We start from the raw sequence: 25,413 nt of genomic DNA on the forward strand, positions 1-25,413 counted from the left end.
CATTAATTCTGACTATATCCATGGATACACAACATTCTGAAATATACGTAGATTTTATTTGTTAGAAATAATACTATATTTTCCTTGACAGAGTGATGCAGAATGTAAAATATGGCTTAATTTATCCCACTCTCCCCGATGAGTGTTTGAGTGCTGTAGTAATGGAGTTTTAAGATAAATTATTTATTCTTGGCTTTTTTATGCTCCACTTGAGCAGAAATGGACTGTGTGTTGTGCATCCAAAATGGCAACCAAATCCCTCTTTAGCGCTTCACATTTGACCAGGGTCCGTTTGGGCACAGGCTGTGTATAGTGGTCCGTTTGGGCACAGGCTGTGTATAGTGGTCCGTTTGGGCACAGGCTGTGTATAGTGGTCCGTTTGGGCACAGGCTGTGTATAGTGGTCTCTGCAGACATCCGGATTGCCTCCCCACAATTTTCTAAACGTTCTGTCTTCAGTTTGGCGTGGAGGAACTACGTCACTGCCTTATCCGACTGAATAAAATACAAAATAGTAGCTAGCAAGATGGAGCCCGCGGAGTTCTTTTTTTTTTTGTGGGTGCATTTCGCAAGTGGCTAGTTTTCATCAACTATCTTCACTAAAACCACTGCAAAAAGGTTTTGCTTTAAAACGTTGGTTTCGAATCGCGATGTTTTGGTATGTCTGCCCCGTGATTTGTTGGGAGACTTGTCCGTTTGAAGAGGACCCCACCCCAGATAATAATTTATTTTGCCTTAAAGAAGTTCTCAAAAGAGTCCGTCATTGAAACCAGACCCTGGTCACTGTTGTTGCCTAGGGAACAAAACCCTAGTCACTGCTGTTGCCTAGGGAACAAAACCCTAGTCACTGCTGTTGCCTAGGGAACAAAACCCTAGTCACGGCTGTTGCCTAGGGTCGAGCTTCAGTACGTATAGTGTGTAGAACATCTTCATTATCGTGTGTCTGCCTAGTGTACATGAACAAAGCTTTACATAAATAAGAATTTGTTCGTAACTGACTTTCCTAGTTAAATAAAGGTTAAATAAATAAATACATACCACTTGTAGTAAGAAGAGACAAAAACAAAAAGGGAAAACAATACATTTTGAAACTTTCAGAACATTTTAATGAAAAAGACAGCAATGTACCCATTGAACAAGAAAACTACATTTCATTCGAGAAAAATGTAAGATTTGTGGATTTTGTAGAGCCAAGCTCTTTATGTACAGCATATTGCACTAGACAAACATGTATCTCCCTCGTTCCCCCTCTCTTTCCCCTTAAGTTTCACGAGGTTTGAAAACCGTGCAGGGCTCTCAGAAGCGTCTCATAACACAGCCTGCATCGCAAATGGCTCCCTATGTTATGTACTACTTTTGACCAGGGCCCATAGAGCTCTGGTCAAAAGTAGTGGACTACATAGGGTATAGGGTGCCATTTTGGACAGACCGTTCTGCTACATTTAGACTGGTCCTTCCTTCATAAAACACACCGCCCCGACCGATGTGGAAACCTTGAGACAGTTCTGAGAGCTCTAATGACGTGTTCTAGAATGATGTGATATTTGAAGATGGTTCTGAGAGCTCTAATGACGTGTTCTAGAAGGATGTGATGTGATATTTGAAGATGGTTCTGAGAGCTCTAATGACGTGTTCTAGAAGGATGTGATATTTGAAGATGGTTCTGAGAGCTCTAATGATGTGTTCTAGAAGGATGTGATATGAAGGCAATGCTAAAGAGAGTCCCAATTCAACAGAGCAGGAGTTAGATGGAAGTTCACACTGTTTCAGTTCATATAGTATTTAAAAAGAGACATGTTTTTTCCTCTCAATTCATTTACATTCAAACACAGATTTCAGGAATGCTGGGACATGCATTTTTACTCCATATACAGAATGATCAAATATCAAAAACAGCCCTTGAACTGAGAACGACACAGCAGATTTATTTTGGTAAAAACCAAAAAGCATGTCACAACATTTAAAAAGCGATCTTAAAAAAAATAATAATAATCATGTTTTCGGACTTCATTGTTACATTTGTTTTGTTTTTTTACAAAAAGTATACAAAAGTTTTTTTTCCCGCTTAGAAAGTTAACAAGTTAAGAATTAGCTGCAGCGAACTGTTTTGTTTGTTGATATAAAAACACAAATAATCACAGCACTTAACAGTTAAGATTCACTCTTTCTTGGGAAATTCAAAAAACCGAATGAATTTAAAAAAAAAACCTTGATATTCAAGATACTGAAGGTATCATATAAGTTTTAACCTCGAAGGAGGGTTGAGACAATGGTTGGGTCTTATGGATTTGACGTCAACACCAACCCATAGGATGACCCACACAACCCCTCCTACTTAAAATAATACTGGACGCCGTGGTGGCTCACTCCATGTACCCTCATCCTACATCGCTACTAGGTCGTGGTCACAAACGGCACCTTATTTTCTATATAGTACACTACTTTTGACCAGAGCCCTATGGGAGCCATTTGGGACCCGGTCAAAAGTAGTGCACTATAAATGTTGAGTAGGTGCCATTTGGGACACAGAAAAAGCTAGTCTTGTCGAGCTAGGCCGAGCCAGCAGACAACAGATCTTAAAGACAAATGGATCTAGAGAGGTTCAGTACAGGAGTCTGAAGAGTGCGTGCATATAACAACATTACCTTTCCAGTGCACGTTGATTGTCAACAGTCTTTTGGATATTTGAGTTTTAGGGTGATGAGCCGGGAGTGTGTGTGTTGAGAGGGGTCAGGGTTAAAGGTCATAGATTAGGCATGTGCCCTAGAGGGTGGATATGGTTGTGTCCAAAATGGCACCCTATTCCCATTGGGTCCTGGTCAAATGGCACCCTATTCCCATTGGGTCCTGGTCAAATGGCACCCTATTCCCTATGGGCCCTGGTCAAATGGCACCCTATTCCCTATGGGCCCTGGTCAAATGGCACCCTATTCCCTATGGGCCCTGGTCAAATGGCACCCTATTCCCTATGGGCCCTGGTCAAATGGCACCCTATTCCCTATGGGCCTTGGTCAAATGGCACCCTATTCCCTATGGGCCCTGGTCAAATGGCACCCTATTCCCTATGGGCCCTGGTCAAATGGCACCCTATTCCCTATGGGCCCTGGTCAAATGGCACCCTATTCCCTATGGGCCTTGGTCAAATGTAGTACCCTATTCCCTATGGGCCTTGGTCAAATGGCACCCTATTCCCTATGGGCCTTGGTCAAATGTAGTACCCTATTCCCTATGGGCCCTGGTCAAATGTAGTACCCTAAATAGAGCATAGGGTGCCATTTGGGACACATCTCTTTACTACATAGTGACGTTTTGGGACACACTTATGATCAACCAGGCAGCTACTGTGCTATAGATGTGTCACAGCTGAGCCTTTAGACTGATGACCAGACTGAACTAGGAGAGCTGTGACCACCATTCTATAGATAACCATGACCAGACTGAACTAGGAGAGCTGTGACCACTGGGTAACCATGACCAGATGGCTGTGATGGATGATTGTTGGTGTGGCTGGTCTCATACTCACAAGGCACATTTAGTACATTTGATTGTCTGCTGGTTGGTGTGTCTCCTAAAAGACCCATACACAGCTTAGTATAAAGACACATTAGTCCGTCTGTCCTCCCAACCCACAGGCCCAGCTAACACACAGGCCGAGTCCCCAACGGTACACCATTTTCGGGTCAAAAGTAACACACTTACATAGGGAATAGGGTTCCATTTAGGACACTAACACACAGTACTGTTACTGACTGACTGTTCCATCAACTAGGAGAAGAAACGGTGTACATCCCGATAGCTATACAGTAGCACTGAGTAAAAAAAAAAATAATCAAATTAGAATAAATTACTTCAACAAAAAAAAAAAAAATGTAAAAAAACAAATCTAGAAGGTCCAGGGAGTAGCTGGTGATTGAAGAGGAAGAGAAGAGGAGAAAGAGAAAGAGAGAGCTACTTTCAACTGGCTCAGCATTCAGTGGTTTGCAGGCAACTTTCTGTCAAAACAGAACAGTGTCTGTGGTCAATGATGTCACCGATAACCATCAAAGAACATGGCTGTGAGACCCAAATTGCATCCTATGCCTTATATAGTGCACTAGTTCTGATCAAAGCTGGTCAAAAGTAGTGCACTATATTAGAGAATAGGGTGCCATTTGTGAAACAAGCCTGTCGATCAGATGTCGTCATGTGGTTCTATATTGGGTAGAGCAACACATGCAAAGTTTGTTATTAATAGGAATTTGCATATTTTCATTTTGTTAAGGTAGAATAAAAACCCTCAGTGTGGTGGGCATGTGACTGAACAACTACTCCCTGAAGAATATATAAAAAATTCAAATAAATAAAAACTAAAAAAGAGAGAAACCCCATCAGTGTCGTCATCAAATATATTCAAATCACAATGATTTTTTTTCTTCTTCTTCTTCACATTAGTTAAAAAAAAAAATCCTGTCTTCTGTTAATATAGTAAAGAACTCTGAAATAAAACTCAAGTTTGAAAAGCAGTGGTGGTTGGTTTATTTTCTAGAGACGCAGCATAATCTAAATGAGGCCACCGTTACATACACAGATTCTAGGCCATGGGTGCATATGGAGAAGGTAACAGCGTCGGTAAAGACTCACTAGAACTGTTGTTGTTGAGCCCTCAGTAAGAAAAACAAAAAAACAAAACGATCTATTGTGGATTTACTCATGTTTGTATACATGGCAATTGTATCTGTGTATGGGAGTTGAAGCCAAAGTGATTCACGCTAAGATTGTGATGAGAGAGCGAGTAAAATGTGAAATGTATTTCATTGAACTGAGTGACGTTGTCACGTGTGAAGATGAACTTCATTGATTGATTGATTGATTTGTTTAAAAAAAAAAACGAGCGGTTCTTCCATGAATGACAATTTGATTGTAACTGCAATAGATCCCTAAGGTTTTAGTGCCTTCCATTGGTTAGTCGATACAGTATTGCTCCAAATCCATTGATTGTACAACAACTTTTATTTGCCCTTTTCACAGCAGACTCATAACGCAACAACAGATAGAACTGTATCAAAATCACCGGGTCTGTTGGTCGGTCTGTTGGTCGGTCTGTTGGTCGGTCTGTTGGTTGTGATTGTCAATCCAGACAGATAAATACATCTTCATAACGATAGGTTCACCCCCCAAAAAAAAGTAAAGTCCTCAACTCCGACAAAACAAATTTTACGCTTGCGATTTTTTGGGGGGGGATTTTTTGGTTTCACGGACCTACTCACACTAAACACTTTCAATCAAAGTCAGGTTGCTTGATTGAATGAATACATTGCAGACCTAAGTCTTAGAATCTTTAAGTACACATACATTCATACTGTCAATCAAAAAATTAACCTGGCATTCATCTCATTCAGACTAAATGTTAAAACCAACTGCTGTTGGCTGGTATTACCAAAAGACACAGGATAAAGACACTCTCTCTCTCAGTCTACACCGGAGATCAACAAGACATGTCTTAAGACCACACTTGTCTTGGCAAAATCACCACAGAATCTTTATGACATTATATTTTTCATATATATCAGTGTGGAACAGTGAAAAATATTTAGTTACAGGGAGTTTTGTATTCTTCAGAAAATACATTGGAAAAATGTGCCTGTTGGTAAGATCGTGGTGGGTGGGTGAGTAGAACTTCATAAGACCTTCCAAGAATTTCCACAAGAATTTCACGACCTTCCATGTCCACAAGACCTTCCATGTCCACAAGACCTTCCATGTCCACAATGGTGTTTTCTTTAAGGGATTTCTCTTTACATTTCATCCCGTGCTTCTTGTCCATTTCCTTTTGGCGTGTTTTCAAACCAAACCAAAAAGATGCTATCTACTGTACTAAATAGTTATATATATTTTAGAAAATATTTATATCTTCAAACAGCATGGCTTCTTCATCATCATCATCATCATGAAGAAAGAGGAGAAGAGAGAGAGAAAGAGAGAGAGAAGGAACGTGATTCTAATCTCCGTCCAGCAGTGATTATCGTTCTCTTCTTCGTCGTCTTTGATTAAAAGAAAAAGGAATCCAAACCCGTGTTCCATCATACAGTGCCATCTACAAGTCTGGTCCCTCGTTTTCGGGGACGGGAGGAGGCGAGAGGAGACACCCGAGGTGGGTGGAGGGTTTTGGGAGGGGGTACCCCCCCCCCCCTCATCTCTCCTGTCCTCTCAGGTGGGGTACAGCAGGGGCTTCTCTGTTAAACAGGAAGCCGTAGAGGGCCATGGTCAGACGAATCCAGACTGGTAGGACATCCCTCTGATGCCGCAGGAACTGTGAGGAAGAGAAGAGAGAGGGATGGAGAATAGTATTAAATCAATCAATCAGTAAAAATTGGCTTACAGTAACTGTCCACCACCATCACGGTCACTGTGGTTACCATCAGCAAAAAGCTACTGGAAACAACAAGTTACACTCTGGGTGTTTCTCAATATGCTACAACCGTGCTCCCCTGACTCTCTGGGTGTTTCTCAATATGCTATACTATCGTGCTCCACACTCTCATGCTCTCCCACCACGTTCTCTTGACTACGTTCTTGTGAGGAACGAGAGTGTAGAGAACACATAAAATACATTTGAGCAGCACTCTCCCTACTGTATTACCTCACGCCGAGCAGCACTCCCTCTACTATATTACCTCACGCCGAGCAGCACTCCCTCTACTATATTACCTCACGCTGAGCACCACTCCCCCTACTATATTACCTCACGCCGAGCAGCACTCCCCCTACTGTATTACCTCATGCTGGGCAGCACTCCCCCTACTGTATTACCTCACGCCGAGCAGCACTCCCTCTACTATATTACCTCATGCTGGGCAGCACTCCCCCTACTGTATTACCTCACGCCGAGCAGCACTCCCTCTACTATATTACCTCACGCCGAGCAGCACTCCCCCTACTGTATTACCTCACGCTGAGCAGCACTCCCCCTACTGTATTACCTCACGCTGAGCAGCACTCCCCCTACTGTATTACCTCACGCCGAGCAGCACTCCCCCTACTGTATTACCTCACGCCGAGCAGCACTCCCTCTACTATATTACCTCACGCCGAGCAGCACTCCCCCTACTGTATTACCTCACACTGAGCAGCACTCCCCCTACTATATTACCTCACGCTGAGCAGCACTCCCCCTACTGTATTACCTCACGCCGAGCAGCACTCCCTCTACTATATTACCTCACGCTGGGCAGCACTCCCCCTACTGTATTACCTCACGCTGAGCAGCACTCCCCCTACTGTATTACCTCACGCCGAGCAGCACTCCCCCTACTGTATTACCTCACGCCGAGCAGCACTCCCCCTACTGTATTACCTCACGCCGAGCAGCACTCCCCCTACTGTATTACCTCACGCTGCACCTCCCCCTACTGTATTACCTCACGCTGCACCTCCCCATTCACTGAACCTTCTTCCAGACAGGACAATGACAACAATGGAGACAAAACAAGATATACACAAAGCAAACATTTTACTTCATAATTATCAGCTAGATATGTGAATCGTAATAATCTAGCTAGCCAGCTAGTTAAACAGGCAAAATGACCTAAAACTAATATCATGCAAGATAGATGTCAATTCTTTGTTGCTATCTGGCTAGCTAACAGTACTAGTAGCTAGCCAGTTAGCCCTATTGGCTTATTATGGGCTTGCTATATACGGTATGTAGGCAGGTAAACGTGCCAAAATTAACACAGCATGTATTTATTAAAGTATGAAAATAAAATATTGTAGTCAGGCAACATATGAGATGTGAAAAGGCAACATTTCATTCCGTCGTCGGAGTTTATTTTATCTCGCTTCAGCTCAAATAATGTCCACCATTGATTTAAATTGTATTTTACATGGTCACATTTCTTTGCATACTTTCCATTGAAGCGCACGTCGATGAATGCTTCAAAATATGTACAAAACAGGAAGTACGTATTCGAGAAGAGCCCGCCGAGTCATACTCCGACCCTCCAGTGCTCAGAGCACGGTAGTACGCATTTTGAGAACCACCCTCTGTGTTTGTGGTGCTTCCTGAGTTCATTATGACATCACGGTTCTGAAGTGAAACAACACCATCACCGATGGTAACCAGCTGTCTAGACAAAACACGGGAACAGATCTGATATTTCCACAACAGCAGTTTGTGTGTTTCTGTCTCTAAGTGTTTGTGTTTGCAACATAACTGGGTTCTGTCACTAAGGGTTGTCTGTCCCACATAGACACAGTACACAGGGTTAGATCCAGACTGTGGGGTCAGAGAAGACACAGTACACAGGGTTAGATCCAGACTGTGGGGTCAGAGAAGACACAGTACACAGGGTTAGATCCAGACTGTGGGGTCAGAGAAGGCCCAGTAACAGGGTTAGATCCAGACTGTGGGGTCAGAGAAGGCCCAGTAACAGGGTTAGATCCAGACTGTGGGGTCAGAGAAGGCCCAGTAACAGGGTTAGATCCAGACTGTGGGGTCAGAGAAGGCCCAGTAACAGGGTTAGATCCAGACTGTGGGGTCAGAGAAGGCCCAGTAACAGGGTTAGATCCAGACTGTGGGGTCAGAGAAGGCCCAGTAACAGGGTTAGATCCAGACTGTGGGGTCAGAGAAGGCCCAGTAACAGGGTTAGATCCAGACTGTGGGGTCAGAGAAGGCCCAGTAACAGGGTTAGATCCAGACTGTGGGGTCAGAGAAGGCCCAGTAACAGGGTTAGATCCAGACTGTGGGGTCAGAGAAGGCCCAGTAACAGGGTTAGATCCAGACTGTGGGGTCAGAGAAGGCCCAGTAACAGGGTTAGATGCAGACTGTGGGGTCAGAGAAGGCCCAGTAACAGGGTTAGATGCAGACTGTGGGGTCAGAGAAGGCCCAGTAACAGGGTTAGACCCAGACTGTGGGGTCAGAGAAGGCCCAGTAACAGGGTTAGACCCAGACTGTGGGGTCAGAGAAGGCCCAGTAACAGGGTTAGACCCAGACTGTGGGGTCAGAGAAGGCCCAGTAACAGGGTTAGATCCAGACTGTGGGGTCAGAGAAGGCCCAGTAACAGGGTTAGATCCAGACTGTGGGGTCAGAGAAGGCCCAGTAACAGGGTTAGATCCAGACTGTGGGGTCAGAGAAGGCCCAGTAACAGGGTTAGATCCAGACTGTGGGGTCAGAGAAGGCCCAGTAACAGGGTTAGATCCAGACTGTGGGGTCAGAGAAGGCCCAGTAACAGGGTTAGATCCAGACTGTGGGGTCAGAGAAGGCCCAGTAACAGGGTTAGATCCAGACTGTGGGGTCAGAGAAGGCCCAGTAACAGGGTTAGATCCAGACTGTGGGGTCAGAGAAGGCCCAGTAACAGGGTTAGATCCAGACTGTGGGGTCAGAGAAGGCCCAGTAACAGGGTTAGATCCAGACTGTGGGGTCAGAGAAGGCCCAGTAACAGGGTTAGATCCAGACTGTGGGGTCAGAGAAGGCCCAGTAACAGGGTTAGATCCAGACTGTGGGGTCAGAGAAGGCCCAGTAACAGGGTTAGACCCAGACTGTGGGGTCAGAGATGGCCCAGTAACAGGGTTAGACCCAGACTGTGGGGTCAGAGAAGGCCCAGTAACAGGGTTAGACCCAGACTGTGGGGTCAGAGAAGGCCCAGTAACAGGGTTAGATCCAGACTGTCGGGTCTGGCTAAGAGGGGTGGGAGGGCATTTGGGCTCCCGAGTGGCACAGCGGTATAAGGCACTGCGTCTCAGTGCAAGATGCGTCACTACAGTCCTTGGTTCGAATCCAGGCTGTATCACATACGGCCGTGACTTGGAGTCCCATAGGGAGGCGCACAATTGGCCCAGCGTCATCCGGGTTTGGCCTGGGGTAGGCCGTCATTGTAAAATAAAAATGTGTTCTTAACTGACTTGCCTAGTTAAATAAAAAACGTTTAAAAAGTGGTCTGGCTAAGAGCCATAGGGCCACTGCTCTAGGTTAAGAAACAGGACATCCAGTTCCGTTTGGAAGAGTTTAGTTTATGCAGAGTCAAATCAAATGTATTTATATAGCCCTTCTTACATCAGCTGATATATCAAAGTGCTGTACAGAAACCCAGCCTAAAACCCCAAACAGCAAGCAATGCAGGTGTAGAAGCACGGTGGCTGGGAAAAACTCCCTTGAAAAGGCCAAAACCTAGAGAGGAACCAGGCTATGAGGGGTGGCCAGTCGGTAAACAACCTCTCTGAGGCTGAGACAGAGAAAGAGACTTTGAGAGAAAGCTCCACGTATTTCATCACATCCCATATTGACGCCCTGCTTCCCCACCCAGACAGTGTAACCAGTAATATACACGTTAACTGACTAATGATCATAAAAAGGCAAGGCTGCTCCAGATAGGAAACCATCTGATGCCTTCCTCCTAGATCTGTCACTTTATATTTGGGGTGTTTAGAAGCTGCCCCCCCCCCCCCTCTCCTCTCCCCTCTCTGTTCAAGCGGGGTTCCAGTAGGCTTTCTGACTGAAGAGCTGGTCTGGGTATTGCAACGGTGTTGGGTAAGCATCTGCCTGTTTCAATCGCTCTTGTTCTCTTTATCCCAAACCCCCATCCTGAACTATATCTCTATATTCCCTATTCCTCCCCCTCTCTCTTTGCCTCCTCTCCCTCTCCCAGCCAGAGCAAGGCAGTCTCTCCCTCTCCCAGACTTATCTGACACAGCCCTGGCAGAGCAGACTGAACTCTAGCTGCAACATGTTTATGTTCTAATTTTCTTTAGGCACCTTCATTCCAATGACTTTTTGATATCATTGACATTTTAACTTAGCAACTGAATAACAATATAAAAAAAAAAACGCAACTACTTTAAAGATTTTGAAACATTGAAATAAATTCAACAACATTTTGAAAGAAATACACGTTGTGGGTATGGAACATTTCAGCTTATGAAACCAACACTTTACATGGTACGTTTATCATTTTGATCAATATGATATATATTATGATATATTGATATAATATATACATATATACATAATATATGACATAATGATATATATTATGATAGATATATATATATTATGATAGATATATATATATAGCTGAGTCTTTTGTTTTGAGTCTTTTAATATGGACTTAAAGTGTCCAGAATCCAAGAAAGGAGATGAATCCCAGAGCAGACACTGGACATGTTGGGCCCTAAGCTGTATGACAGGGATTTTGGACAGACATTTCCTGGCAGGAACAATACTAAAGTGCTTCATCGGTCACGTGTGTGTGTGTGTGTGTGTGTGTGTGTGTGTGTGTGTGTGTGTGTGTGTGTGTGTGTGTGTGTGTGTGTGTGTGGGGTCAAATTTAGTAACCAAATACAACAACAAGATCTGATAGGTAGATATTGTTTGAACTATGACAGACTTTGTTGAGAATACAATCATTCAGCATAAAAACAACCGTTGTCTCTGTCTCTTTTAGATAAAAACACAATAGCACTCTCTCTGTGTCTCACACACACACACACCGAGCCAGTCAGTGGGGTGAGCGAGTGAGTGAAGTATTGTGGGTAGTTGTTGCGTTACCGGTTGCGTCTGTGTTGAGTTAGTCACGGTTCTATTTTTAGACAGCCATATAAACAGCTGGCCAGCCTACCCACACACAGTAGTATCTCTGACCTCATCTCTCTCTCTTTGTTCCAGTCAGTCAGTCTGTGTTACCGTCAGTCAGTCAGTCTGTGTTACCGTCAGTCAGTCAGTCTGTGTTACCGTCAGTCAGTCAGTCTGTGTTACCGTCAGTCAGTCAGTCTGTGTTACCGTCAGTCAGTCAGTCAGTGTTACCGTCAGTCAGTCAGTCAGTGTTACCGTCAGTCAGTCACAGTCAGTGTTACCGTCAGTCAGTCACAGTCAGTGTTACCGTCAGTCAGTCACAGTCAGTGTTACCGTCAGTCAGTCAGTCACAGTCAGTGTTACCGTCAGTCAGTCAGTCAGTCACAGTCAGTGTTACCGTCAGTCAGTCAGTCAGTCACAGTCAGTGTTACCGTCAGTCAGTCAGTCAGTCACAGTCAGTGTTACCGTCAGTCAGTCAGTCAGTCACAGTCAGTGTTACCGTCAGTCAGTCAGTCAGTCACAGTCAGTGTTACCGTCAGTCAGTCAGTCAGTCACAGTCAGTGTTACCGTCAGTCAGTCAGTCAGTCACAGTCAGTGTTACCGTCTGTCTCTGTCCGTCTCTGTCCGTCTCTGTCCGTCTCTGTCCGTCTCTGTCCGTCTCTGTCCGTCTCTGTCCGTCTCTGTCCGTCTCTGTCCGTCCGTCTCTGTCCGTCCGTCTCTGTCCGTCCGTCTCTGTCCGTCCGTCTCTGTCCGTCTCTGTCCGTCTCTGTCCGTCTCTGTCCGTCTCTGTCCGTCTCTGTCCGTCTCTGTCCGTCTCTGTCCGTCTCTGTCCGTCTCTGTCCGTCTGTCTCTGTCCGTCTGTCTCTGTCCGTCTGTCTCTGTCCGTCTGTCTCTGTCCGTCTGTCTCTGTCCGTCTGTCTCTGTCCGTCCGTCTCTGTCCGTCCGTCTCTGTCCGTCCGTCTCTGTCCGTCCGTCTCTGTCCGTCCGTCTCTGTCCGTCCGTCTCTGTCCGTCCGTCTCTGTCCGTCCGTCTCTGTCCGTCCGTCTCTGTCCGTCCGTCTCTGTCCGTCCGTCTCTGTCCGTCTGTCTCTGTCCGTCTCTGTCCGTCTCTGTCCGTCTCTGTCCGTCTGTCTCTGTCCGTCTCTGTCCGTCTGTCTCTGTCCGTCTGTCTCTGTCCGTCTGTCTCTGTCCGTCTCTGTCCGTCTGTCTCTGTCCGTCTCTGTCCGTCTGTCTCTGTCCGTCTCTGTCCGTCTGTCTCTGTCCGTCTCTGTCCGTCTGTCTCTGTCCGTCTGTCTCTGTCCGTCTCTGTCCGTCCGTCTCTGTCCGTCTGTCTCTGTCCGTCTCTGTCCGTCTCTGTCCGTCTCTGTCCGTCTCTGTCCGTCTCTGTCCGTCTCTGTCCGTCCGTCTCTGTCCGTCTCTGTCCGTCTCTGTCCGTCTCTGTCCGTCTGTCTCTGTCCGTCTGTCTCTCTCCGTCTGTCTCTGTCCGTCTGTCTCTGTCCGTCTCTGTCCGTCTGTCTCTGTCCGTCTCTGTCCGTCTGTCTCTGTCCGTCTCTGTCCGTCTCTGTCCGTCTGTCTCTGTCCGTCTCTGTCCGTCTCTGTCCGTCTCTGTCCGTCTCTGTCCGTCTGTCTCTGTCCGTCTCTGTCCGTCTGTCTCTGTCCGTCTGTCTCTGTCCGTCTGTCTCTGTCCGTCTCTGTCCGTCTCTGTCCGTCTCTGTCCGTCTCTGTCCGTCTCTGTCCGTCTCTGTCCGTCTCTGTCCGTCTCTGTCCGTCTCTGTCCGTCTCTGTCCGTCTCTGTCCGTCTCTGTCCGTCTCTGTCCGTCTCTGTCCGTCTCTGTCTGTCTCTCAGTTCTAATAAATCAGGCTGGCTTCAGTGTGTCTGAGGGTTTTGTGACAGTATTTGCATCCCAGTTCATACCACTACAGACAGATTTACATTTGAGTCATTTAGCTGACAATATGGTAGGATTATACATCAGAGGCGCAACTAAGAGCCAACCTCTTTTTCACTGTAAATAATACTTTATGGCCTCGGTGACCTGGCACCATCCTCTAGCATATGTGCTTGGTAATTTGTGGTTGGGGGGGGGAAATGGTTCTATTGAATGGTTCTAACCCAGCACGTGGATGAATCAGTGACAGAGCTCTATTTTAAGCAGGCTTATTTGTGGCCACCCCAGCTGGCAAAATGTTGTAGCTTGGGTGGCCCAAGCTCAGAGCCACACACACACTACAGTTAGTTCATCTTTGACCCGTACCAGTTGAACATGTTCCTGGTGGAGCTGGTCTCCGATCTCCCGGAGCTTACGTCCGATCCTCGCCTCGGCGCTATCCTCCACCCGCTCTTCCTCTGGTCTCTCCTCCATTCTCCTCCTCTCCTCGTCCTCCCTCCTTCCCTCCTCGTTCTGCCTCTCTCCCCGATCGTCCATGGGCTCGAACCGAGCTGGGAAGTGCAAGCGGAATCCAGCGTTGCCTGTGGGAAGAAAATGAATATTGTTCAGTGTCATGGATTTAGCCTCTGATTCACCATCAATACGTGAGACTGACCCAAGCACAGAAATCCATACTCTTTCGCTGTAAAAAAAAATAAAAAATAAAAGAAAGAAAGAAAGGTGTTAAGAGAGACCTCATTCCCTTGACCTGTTCCTGTGAAGTGGACAGATTAGAATTGACAACAACAACAAAATATACTCTGGTCTAATGACACAAGCAGCTAAACTTTCTAGATTTACCGGTGGCTGTGTTTGTGTCTCAGTCACAGAGACACAACACTCCTTTTGTCTGTCACAAAGACCGGCCGTCTGGCTAGCTGACTCACAGTGTTTACTCTAGCGTGCCGCCGCTGTACCTACACCCGTATCGTTGGCAGTAACACTAAAATGGTTCTATCAGATAGGGCTTTCAGAGAAATGGCTTTATTACGGTCAAAATCTCCACTATAAAATAAACCACAAACTTCCTCTATATGCGCGTGCCGGTAGCCAGTTGAAAATAATATGTGCGTCCCAAATTTCACCCCAAGGGCCCTGGTAAATAGTATAACACTATTAAAAAAGGAGACCATTTGGGACTCACCCTAAGTGAACTCAACAACAACCTTGATGACCCTAGCGGTGTTGGGCTGTGGCACGGCAGAGTGTTTAGTTAGTCACTGCCCCTAGCACGCAATGACATGCCATGCCGTTAGGAAAACAAACATCTTTACATAACACTTCAGAGATCTGTCTGTCTGTTTCTCTGTCTACAGATAGGTGGGAGGGGCAGACAGACAGACAAAGATAGAAATCTGTGCAAGAAACAACTAGGAGCTCTACAAGCTACAGAGTATCAAGTAATGGAGAGAGGTGGGGTTTGGGTGTCAATTCCTTTTAATTCAGGAAGTAAACTGACATTCTAATTACAATTCTCTTCGGTGTGTTTCGACGGGGGACATTTTGAATTTGGGTAGCACTTAATAATAACTCTCTACATAAAGCATTTTAGAATGGATTAGTAAATTATTTATTCATCATTACTTCATTCATAAGATATATTTCCTTTAACATCCTCGGTGTTGTGGGCTTATTGTTTAACCGTTGATATGTTCGAGGGGCCATTTTGAGACCTTAAGGAGCATCAGGTATTACTGGAATGTCTACCAATGACATGTCCATCTTTTTGGTGAGAAATTACACTGGTCACTCAAAACATTTATAAAATTAATTATAAAGTATAAAAATCGCCCACAACTTTAGATGAGGCCAAACAAAAAAATACTTAATTAAATGGTTTATAATGTCCTATATTAAACATCTTATGAACGGATTCATGATTAAAAAATGAATAAACTATTTACTAATCCATTATACTGGAATGAGAATGTGTGTTTCCCTGCCTTTTGTCTGCGTTTTCTCCTGTACGACAGTGTTTGGATGAAATATGTAAAAAGTGGTAGGACGATTAGCGACAGTGAGGTAGAATACCTGAATGTCACACTATATCTCCACTTTGAATTGCAAAACAGTCCCTTTGCCTCGGTCTAGTGGAACCCCCCCGAGTCACACTACACTTGAACTGATCTGATCAGACCGGAGAGTCAAATAGCTACACATGGCTAACCCGTTCACATAGTTCAGCTGTGTCGGATTTAGTTTGTCTAGTCAAAATGGAACCAATGGAATAGTCCACGAAATTGCAAAAGCTGAATCAACCAATAGCATTTTGAAACGGGTTCCTTCTTCGTCCTTTTTCTTACCGTGGAACAGTATTCTGCCCTGGAGATTGTCCTGCACCCCGCAGGGAAAGTTGTTGTTGTTGTTGTGGCGTTGTGGTACCATGATGTTGTGTTCCTCTGACCGTGGGACAATGGCGTTGGGTCCGGTCGACGTCTGTGTAGACCTGTCCTGGGTGTCTTCTCTGTCCCTGCTGTCCCTGTCGTGGAACTTGATGTCCCTGAAGGGGGTGCCCCAGCACTGGGAGACAGGACGCTGAAGAGACATGTCCTCCTCTTCATCATCCATTGGGAGCCTCAGAGGTAGTCTCCCTACAGGAGAGAGACAGGAGAAACGGTGTGAGACAGAAGTGTGTGTGTGTGTGTGTGAGGCTTTGAGTCTGTGTGAGAGTCTGTTTGAGAGAGAGACATGTCCTCCTCATCAAATCAGGAGCCAACAGGAGGGACTTTCATTTCTGTGAGAGAGAGACTCCCTCCGGTCCACTAGACCGGAGGGAGTTACTGTAAAGCAGGTGTGAGGGAGTTACTGTAAAGCAGGTGTGAGGGAGTTACTGTAAAGCAGGTGTGAGGGAGTTACTGTAAAGCAGGTGGAATATACATCTTTGGCGACCAGCAACAGCAGCACTCAAAGCATTAGAGGAGAAGTGGGAGTAGTTTTATGTGTGAACTGCTGAACTGGAAGGAGTGGACTTGATGGAATGACTCATTATTAGACATATATATATATAACAGGTGCAAAAACAACATGGAAGGAGTGGTAATAGATTATCACACTCATTCAAAAACACAATTTTTTCAAAAATCCTATTTAGATTATTCTGATTCCTGGTATGTTGCTGCCCCCAAATGCTCATAATCAGTGTCAGGAGGCAACATACCAGCGCATGGGGAGAGTCAGGAGTCAGCATGGGGCGAGTCAGGAGTCAGCATGGGGAGAGTCAGCATGGGGAGAGTCAGGAGTCAGCATGGGGCGAGTCAGGAGTCAGCATGGGGAGAGTCAGCATGGGGAGAGTCAGGAGTCAGCATGGGGCGAGTCAGGAGTCAGCATGGGGAGAGTCAGCATGGGGAGAGTCAGGAGTCAGCATGGGGCGAGTCAGGAGTCAGCATGGGGAGAGTCAGCATGGGGAGAGTCAGGAGTCAGCATGGGGGGAGTCAGCATGGGGAGAGTCAGCATGGGGAGAGTCAGCATGGGGAGAGTCAGCATGGGGAGAGTCAGCATGGGGAGAGTCAGCATGGGGAGAGTCAGGAGTCAGCATGGGGAGAGCCAGCATGGGGAGAGCCAGCATGGGGAGAGCCAGCATGGGGAGAGCCAGCATGGGGAGAGTCAGCATGGGGAGAGTCAGCATGGGGAGAGTCAGCATGGGGAGAGTCAGCATGGGGAGAGTCAGCATGGGGAGAGTCAGCATGGGGAGAGTCAGCATGGGGAGAGCCAGCATGTGGAGAGTCAGCATGGCGAGAGTCAGGAGCCAGCATGGGGAGAGTCAGCATGGGGAGAGTCAGCATGGGGAGAGTCAGCATGGGGAGAGCCAGCATGGGGAGAGCCAGCATGGGGAGAGTCAGCATGGGGAGAGTCAGCATGGGGAGAGTCAGCATGGGGAGAGTCAGCATGGGGAGAGTCAGCAGTCAGCATGGGGAGAGTCAGCATGGGGAGAGCCAGCATGGGGAGAGCCAGCATGGGGAGAGCCAGCATGGGGAGAGTCAGCATGGGGAGAGTCAGCATGGGGAGAGTCAGCATGGGGAGAGTCAGGAGCCAGCATGGGGAGAGTCAGCATGGGGAGAGTCAGCATGAAGAGAGTCAGCATGAAGAGAGTCAGCATGAAGAGAGCCAGCATGAAGAGAGCCAGCATGAAGAGAGTCAGCATGAAGAGAGTCAGCATGAAGAGAGCCAGCATGAAGAGAGCCAGCATGAAGAGAGCCAGCATGGGGAGAGTCAGGAGCCAGCATGGGGAGAGTCAGGAGCCAGCATGGGGAGAGTCAGCATGGGGAGAGCCAGCATGGGGAGAGCCAGCATGGCGAGAGTCAGGAGCCAGCATGGGGAGAGTCAGCATGGGGAGAGTCAGCATGGGGAGAGTCAGCATGGGGAGAGCCAGCATGGGGAGAGCCAGCATGGGGAGAGCCAGCATGGGGAGAGTCAGCATGGGGAGAATCAGCATGGGGAGAATCAGCATGGGGAGAATCAGCATGGGGAGAGTCAGCATGGGGAGAGTCAGCATGGGGAGAGCCATCATGGGGAGAGCCAGCATGGGGAGAGTCAGGAGCCAGCATGGGGAGAGTCAGCATGGGGAGAGCCAGCATGGGGAGAGTCAGCATGGGGAGAGCCAGCATGGGGAGAGCCAGGAGTCAGCATGGGGAGAGTCAGCATGGGGAGAGCCAGCATGGGGAGAGCCAGCATGGGGAGAGCCAGCATGGGGAGAGTCAGCATGGGGACAGGAGAGTCAGCATGGGGAGAGTCAGCATGGGGAGAGTCAGCATGGGGAGAGTCAGCATGGGGAGAGTCAGCATGGGGAGAGTCAGCATGGGGAGAGCCAGCATGGGGAGAGTCAGCATGGGGAGAGTCAGCATGGGGAGAGCCAGCATGGGGAGAGCCAGCATGGGGAGAGTCAGGAGCCAGCATGGGGAGAGTCAGCATGGGGAGAGCCAGCATGGGGAGAGTCAGGAGCCAGCATGGGGAGAGTCAGCATGGGGAGAGCCAGCATGGCGAGAGTCAGGAGCCAGCATGGGGAGAGTCAGCATGGGGAGAGTCAGCATGGGGAGAGTCAGCATGGGGAGAGCCAGCATGGGGAGAGCCAGGAGTCAGCATGGGGAGAGTCAGCATGGGGAGAGCCAGCATGGGGAGAGCCAGCATGGGGAGAGCCAGGAGTCAGCATGGGGAGAGTCAGCATGGGGAGAGTCAGCATGGGGAGAGTCAGGAGTCAGCATGGGGAGAGTCAGCATGGGGAGAGTCAGCATGGGGAGAGTCAGCATGGGGAGAGTCAGCATGGGGAGAGCCAGCATGGGGAGAGTCAGGAGCCAGCATGGGGAGAGTCAGCATGGGGAGAGCCAGCATGGGGAGAGTCAGGAGCCAGCATGGGGAGAGTCAGCATGGGGAGAGCCAGCATGGCGAGAGTCAGGAGCCAGCATGGGGAGAGTCAGCATGGGGAGAGTCAGCATGGGGAGAGTCAGCATGGGGAGAGCCAGCATGGGGAGAGTCAGCATGGGGAGAGTCAGCATGGGGAGAGTCAGCATGGGGAGAGTCAGCATGGGGAGAGTCAGCATGGGGAGAGTCAGCATGGGGAGAGCCAGCATGGCGAGAGTCAGGAGCCAGCATGGGGAGAGTCAGCATGGGGAGAGTCAGCATGGGGAGAGTCAGCATGGGGAGAGCCAGCATGGGGAGAGCCAGGAGTCAGCATGGGGAGAGTCAGCATGGGGAGAGCCAGCATGGGGAGAGCCAGCATGGGGAGAGCCAGGAGTCAGCATGGGGAGAGTCAGCATGGGGAGAGTCAGCATGGGGAGAGTCAGCATGGGGAGAGTCAGGAGTCAGCATGGGGAGAGTCAGCATGGGGAGAGTCAGCATGGGGAGAGTCAGCATGGGGAGAGTCAGCATGGGGAGAGCCAGCATGGGGAGAGTCAGGAGCCAGCATGGGGAGAGTCAGCATGGGGAGAGCCAGCATGGGGAGAGTCAGGAGCCAGCATGGGGAGAGTCAGCATGGGGAGAGCCAGCATGGCGAGAGTCAGGAGCCAGCATGGGGAGAGTCAGCATGGGGAGAGTCAGCATGGGGAGAGTCAGCATGGGGAGAGCCAGCATGGGGAGAGTCAGCATGGGGAGAGTCAGCATGGGGAGAGTCAGCATGGGGAGAGTCAGCATGGGGAGAGTCAGCAGTCAGCATGGGGATAAAAGCCTCTTCTCACCAGAACCACCTTCATCTGCCTCACTGTGTCAACCAGAGCACAGCACCGACACACACTGAGTGCGAACACACACATACACCGAGCGCAGCACAGAACACACACGCCAAGTGCACAGACAACTCAGAGGACTAGATTCCCCCGTCTGCACACTTTAGCTTTCAGACTCTCTCTCTGTCCCTCAACCTCTGTCCCTCAACCTCTGTCCCTCAACCTCTGTCCCTCAACCTCTGTCCCTCAACCTCTGTCCCTCAACCTCAGGTATAAAGCAGCATGTTAACTAACGCTACCTTCCCAGGGAGAAACCACAGTTCCTGCTGAAACTCGACGCGCCTGCCTCACGTAAGCTACTAGCTGAGTTCATGGAGCAGGAAGAAAAACAAACAAGTTTCACTGCACACTCACTCTCTCACACACACACAGTCTGTCTCTGTCTGGGCATCATGTCAGGTTATGAGCTGCCATGTTAATTTAAAGATACACTATGCAGAAAAGGCTCTGTAATTTCCTGGTTGCTAAAAAATTTGCCTAATTACAGTTTGTGACAAAATAAGCAAGTACAGTGTGCAGAGAATCACTGTACCATCTAAACCACTGTGAAATATATTTTCCATAACCAAAACTATTGTATGTTCAGCCGTTTGAAGCTGGTGTACAAAACCGAAAGTAAAAGACGAAGACTAAATTTAAGAACGGGAAGAATAGAAATAGAGCACATGGAACAGATCTACCGCTTCTTAGACTTGCTTTCAAAGACAATGACAGATCTATAACTAATATGTCTATGTGATTTAGTTCAGGGTCACCCCCCCCCCTCTTTTCCTGTTGTTGGGTGACAAAACGAGAGGGATTGACATGCAAATCCCAGAGCTGAAACTGGATCTGTGGTTATTGTGTTTGAGCACAGTGCGGTGACAGATAACATCGTGTTGAATGAGGTCATAATGCATTGTATCGGAAGAGGGACGACATTTGAATGAAACTTGTGGAAAAACATTGAACGATGATGATGATGAAAGTGCAGTATTTCACTTGCATAATTTTCCAGGCTGGAGGCGCAAAGTTACCACAACACTTACTGTTGTAGGACTACTAGCCAGTTTCCTATGGTATGCTACAGGAAGTGTAGTTCAGATACCAAGACCATAGACTATATGCTACAGGAAGTGTAGTTCAGATACCAAGACCATAGACTATATGCTACAGGAAGTGTAGTTCAGATACCAAGACCATAGACTATATGCTACAGGAAGTGTAGTTCAGATACCAAGACCATAGACTATATGCTACAGGAAGTGTAGTTCAGATACCAAGACCATAGACTATATGCTACAGGAAGTGTAGTTCAGATACCAAGACCATAGACTATATGCTACAGGAAGTGTAGTTCAGATACCAAGACCATAGACTATATGCTACAGGAAGTGTAGTTCAGATACCAAGACCATAGACTATATGCTACAGGAAGTGTAGTTCAGATACCAAGACCATAGACTATATGCTACAGGAAGTGTAGTTCAGATACCAAGACCATAGACTATATGCTACAGGAAGTGTAGTTCAGATACCAAGACCATAGACTATATGCTACAGGAAGTGTAGTTCAGATACCAAGACCATAGACTATATGCTACAGGAAGTGTAGTTCAGATACCAAGACCATAGACTATATGCTACAGGAAGTGTAGTTCAGATACCAAGACCATAGACTATATGCTACAGGAAGTGTAGTTCAGATACCAAGACCATAGACTATATGCTACAAGGAAGTGTAGTGCAGATACCAAGACCATAGACTATATGCTACAGGAAGTGTAGTTCAGATACCAAGACCATAGACTATATGCTACAGGAAGTGTAGTTCAGATACCAAGACCATAGACTATATGCTACAGGAAGTGTAGTTCAGATACCAAGACCATAGACTATATGCTACAGGAAGTGTAGTTCAGATACCAAGACCATAGACTATATGCTACAGGAAGTGTAGTTCAGATACCAAGACCATAGACTATATGCTACAGGAAGTGTAGTTCAGATACCAAGACCATAGACTATATGCTACAGGAAGTGTAGTTCAGATACCAAGACCATAGACTATATGCTACAGGAAGTGTAGTTCAGATACCAAGACCATAGACTATATGCTACAGGAAGTGTAGTGCAGATACTAAGACCATATGCTACAAGGAAGTGTAGTTCAGATACCAAGACCATAGACTATATGCTACAGGAAGTATAGTTCAGATACCAAGACCATAGACTATATGCTACAGGAAGTGTAGTTCAGATACCAAGACCATAGACTATATGCTACAGGAAGTGTAGTTCAGATACCAAGACCATAGACTATATGCTACAGGAAGTGTAGTTCAGATACCAAGACCATAGACTATATGCTACAGGAAGTGTAGTTCAGATACCAAGACCATAGACTATATGCTACAAGGAAGTGTAGTTCAGATACCAAGACCATAGACTATATGCTACAGGAAGTGTAGTTCAGATACCAAGACCATAGACTATATGCTACAGGAAGTGTAGTTCAGATACCAAGACCATAGACTATATGCTACAGGAAGTGTAGTTCAGATACCAAGACCATAGACTATATGCTACAGGAAGTGTAGTTCAGATACCAAGACCATAGACTATATGCTACAGGAAGTGTAGTTCAGATACCAAGACCATAGACTATATGCTACAGGAAGTGTAGTTCAGATACCAAGACCATAGACTATATGCTACAGGAAGTGTAGTTCAGATACCAAGACCATAGACTATATGCTAAAGTTACTAGTAAGTATTAAACAGCATAGAGTACATGATAAAATAGTTACTAGTAAGTATTAAACAGCATAGAGTACATGATAAAATAGTTACTAGTAAGTATTAAACAGCATAGAGTACATGATAAAATAGTTACTAGTAAGTATTAAACAGCATAGCGTACATGATAAAATAGTTACTAGTAAGTATTAAACAGCATAGAGTACATGATAAAATAGTTACTAGTAAGTATTAAACAGCATAGAGTACATGATAAAATAGTTACTAGTAAGTATTAAACAGCATAGCGTACATGATAAAATAGTTACTAGTAAGTATTAAACAGCATAGAGTACATGATAAAATAGTTACTAGTAAGTATTAAACAGCATAGCGTACATGATATAATAGTTACTAGTAAGTATTAAACAGCATAGAGTACATGATATAATAGTTACTAGTAAGTATTAAACAGCACGGCCTAAATAATACAAACAAGTAAGCAGTGCCTTGAAATGATGCTGGCAGTGAGCAGAAGGCTGGCAGGCTGCACACACACCCTGCCTGGGGCATGAGGCAGGCCTGCCAAACTCTGCTCTGTGGTCACAGGGGCTGAGGCTGCAGCGCAGGGAAGCTCCCTCTGCGACTCCATCTGTGTACTGGGCTCTCTTCCATCTCTCTCTCTCTCTCGCTCCGTCTTCCACCCTCTCCCTCCTCTAGTTCTCTCTCATGCCAGAAGGTACGAGCACAAGGTGAGCTCTATATCCAGGCACCTGCTAGTGTGACAGGCTACCGGAGAATTCAGTAGGAGGCATGATTGGCATAGCCCAAGTCTAAAATGTGTATATTTATTTATAATTACCATAAACGGGCTTGTTATAAAGTCGGCTATAATGTCTAATAATTGCATATGAAATACAATGGAAACAAAATGTGTTTCTTCATAATTCTAATGTAACCTAAAAAAAAATCGGGGTGACTTCGGGAGCACGCCTTGCAGGGTGGGTCTCGAGGAACGCAATTAGCCCACATTTATCTGGTGAGGTGCGTGTGACAGGCAGCTCGAGAGCGGAGCGCCGTGGGGCATAACTCGCTACGTAAACAAGAAAAGTCGTTTATGGTAGTGTGTGGAGCAAACGGCAAAATCTGTCATAACACGACACGGACTTGCGATAAGCATATATATTATCTACTGATTTCTCTTTGAGAGCGTTGGAGCGAAAACAATACATGTCAGTGACAGATGACTCTTGAAATCGCAGAGCAATGATAAATGATGAGGAAAGTGTCCTTCCATTGATTACCCTTTTTTTCCCCCCCAGGTAGAAATTAAAGGAAAAATGTAGATTCTTGAAGAAAATCACAATAGGTAACCGCAATCCGAACGTTGCAACTGTTGCAATAAAAACAGCAGCGCGTGCCAAGTGGACTCGTCCGGTGCGGCGAAATTATTCCACCTGCTACCTGTGTGTGGCGCTGGCTGGCTGGCTGGCCACAGAGCTGCGCTCGATTCGACCCAATCTCACTGCAAAGTGGATGAAATTACACAAAAAATGCTAACAGTAGGCTATTTCAAACTTTCATAAAGTAGACTATATAAAAAGTAGGCCTGTGCCTAACAAAAACCATGCTTGAAGAACATTAGGAAAAAGGTGTCAGATCAGTCGTGCTAGCGGAAAGCTCAGTTTTCTTAACCAACGTGGTGTGAGGAAACAAAGCAAGAATATACATGATATGTGTCCCGTTACACACTTCTACAAGTGTGTAATCGAAATGCTTTTCTTGCATATCCCAACTCCCCCCGGACACCCGCAGGGACTGGGGTCACGGCCAGGGTCACCATTGTCCAGTGCCCCTGTTGCAGTTCGAGTTAAGTGTTTTTGCTCATGGGCACAGCGACAGATTGTTCACGTTTTCGGCTCGGGGGATTCGAACCAGCAGTTACTGGCCCAACGTTCTAAATTTGAGGCTAACTACTCCCAAAACAACGAATTAATTCCCCACTAAATAGGCTAATGTTCATGGATTCAAAAAAAGACAATTCACTAAGTTTAAAGTCCGTCCTAGTTTGCGCGGACTGGGGGTGGGGGGGGGGGGGGGTAGCTCACCGTAGCCAAACTGAAAACGGAAAGTGGTTGACAGACAATCCATCACACACAACCCGATGCCCGGGCATGTTCACCACATTTGTTTACAAACTGGGCAACCCGGGCGGCACACTGACAACTTCAGCCAAAATCTACAAATGTCATTCATTGCTCTGTTTTATTACCATACAAACTGAATCACAAGCATAGGACTCACCGCCAGTTAAGTAAATTACTTCCGTTGTGATAGGTGGTATCTTGTCAACTTGCTGTTACTGATTCTGCAGAATTGAACAGAGCTGTGTATCCTTCAACCTTTTGCATTACAGACTCTCAGATGAATGTTTGCTGTTTCTGGACGAGTGTTTTTTCTCTCTCTGAAACGCCAGTGACAACTTGGTCCGCCCAGACAAGGCTCTGCCCCCATCCCTTTACCAGATATTCATGAAGTACACGTTAAGACATTCTCTTAAAGTGACAGTATATCATTTGTTTCTTCTGCCTTGCCATCGTGCAAATCCAATGCCAATAAAAATGCTATTTCGTGATTTATTTCACTTGATATTACTGTTGTAAAAAATTCTCTCTTGAAGGCATTGATGTAATTACACTAAGCCCTGTATGCCACCAGAATAACAATTTTATGTTACATCAAAACATGGTCAACTATAGCTATCATTGTTATTTTAAAGCTAATTAAAATGGGTGTTGGTACAATAATTAAAGTTGTATTATTATACAAATGTTTATGTTCTTGATTCACTATGAGTCATTCACTAGTAACCCTGTTGTTGATTCACTATGAGTCATTCACTAGTAACCCTGTTGTTGATTCACTATGAGTCATTCACTAGTAACCCTGTTGTTGATTCACTATGAGTCATTCACTAGTAACCCTGTGTTGATTCACTATGAGTCATTC

The 25,413-nt window shown here is 46.4% G+C and overlaps 1 protein-coding gene across 1 annotated transcript; it reads right to left on the reverse strand.

Annotated features, from left to right (window-relative positions):
- Window positions 1-5,515: 5,515 nt before the first annotated feature.
- On the reverse strand, window positions 5,516-24,879 carry bmf2 (BCL2 modifying factor 2). The gene is made up of 4 exons (XM_038962528.1): window positions 24,709-24,879; window positions 15,775-16,062; window positions 13,799-14,013; window positions 5,516-6,288 (listed from the first exon to the last, which is right to left on the reverse strand). Exons 2-4 carry the CDS (start codon window positions 16,037-16,039, stop codon window positions 6,169-6,171), a joined length of 600 nt encoding a protein of 199 aa, XP_038818456.1. The 5' UTR covers window positions 16,040-16,062; window positions 24,709-24,879; the 3' UTR covers window positions 5,516-6,168.
- Window positions 24,880-25,413: the final 534 nt, after the last annotated feature.

The sequence above is a fragment of the Salvelinus namaycush genome, chromosome 24 (assembly GCF_016432855.1).
Source record: "Salvelinus namaycush isolate Seneca chromosome 24, SaNama_1.0, whole genome shotgun sequence".
Classification (NCBI taxonomy): Eukaryota; Metazoa; Chordata; class Actinopteri; order Salmoniformes; family Salmonidae; genus Salvelinus; species Salvelinus namaycush.

Excerpts from the sequence above, each read along its gene's own strand:
- bmf2 (XM_038962528.1), bottom strand. The coding sequence starts at position 16,039 with ATGGATGATGAAGAGGAGGACATGTCTCTTCAGCGTCCTGTCTCCCAG. Across the intron at positions 14,014-15,774 it reads GGGCAGAATACTGTTCCACG|GCAACGCTGGATTCCGCTTG; the intron begins GTAAGAAAAAGG and ends TTCTTCCCACAG. Across the intron at positions 6,289-13,798 it reads ACCAGGAACATGTTCAACTG|TTCCTGCGGCATCAGAGGGA; the intron begins GTACGGGTCAAA and ends TCTTCCTCACAG.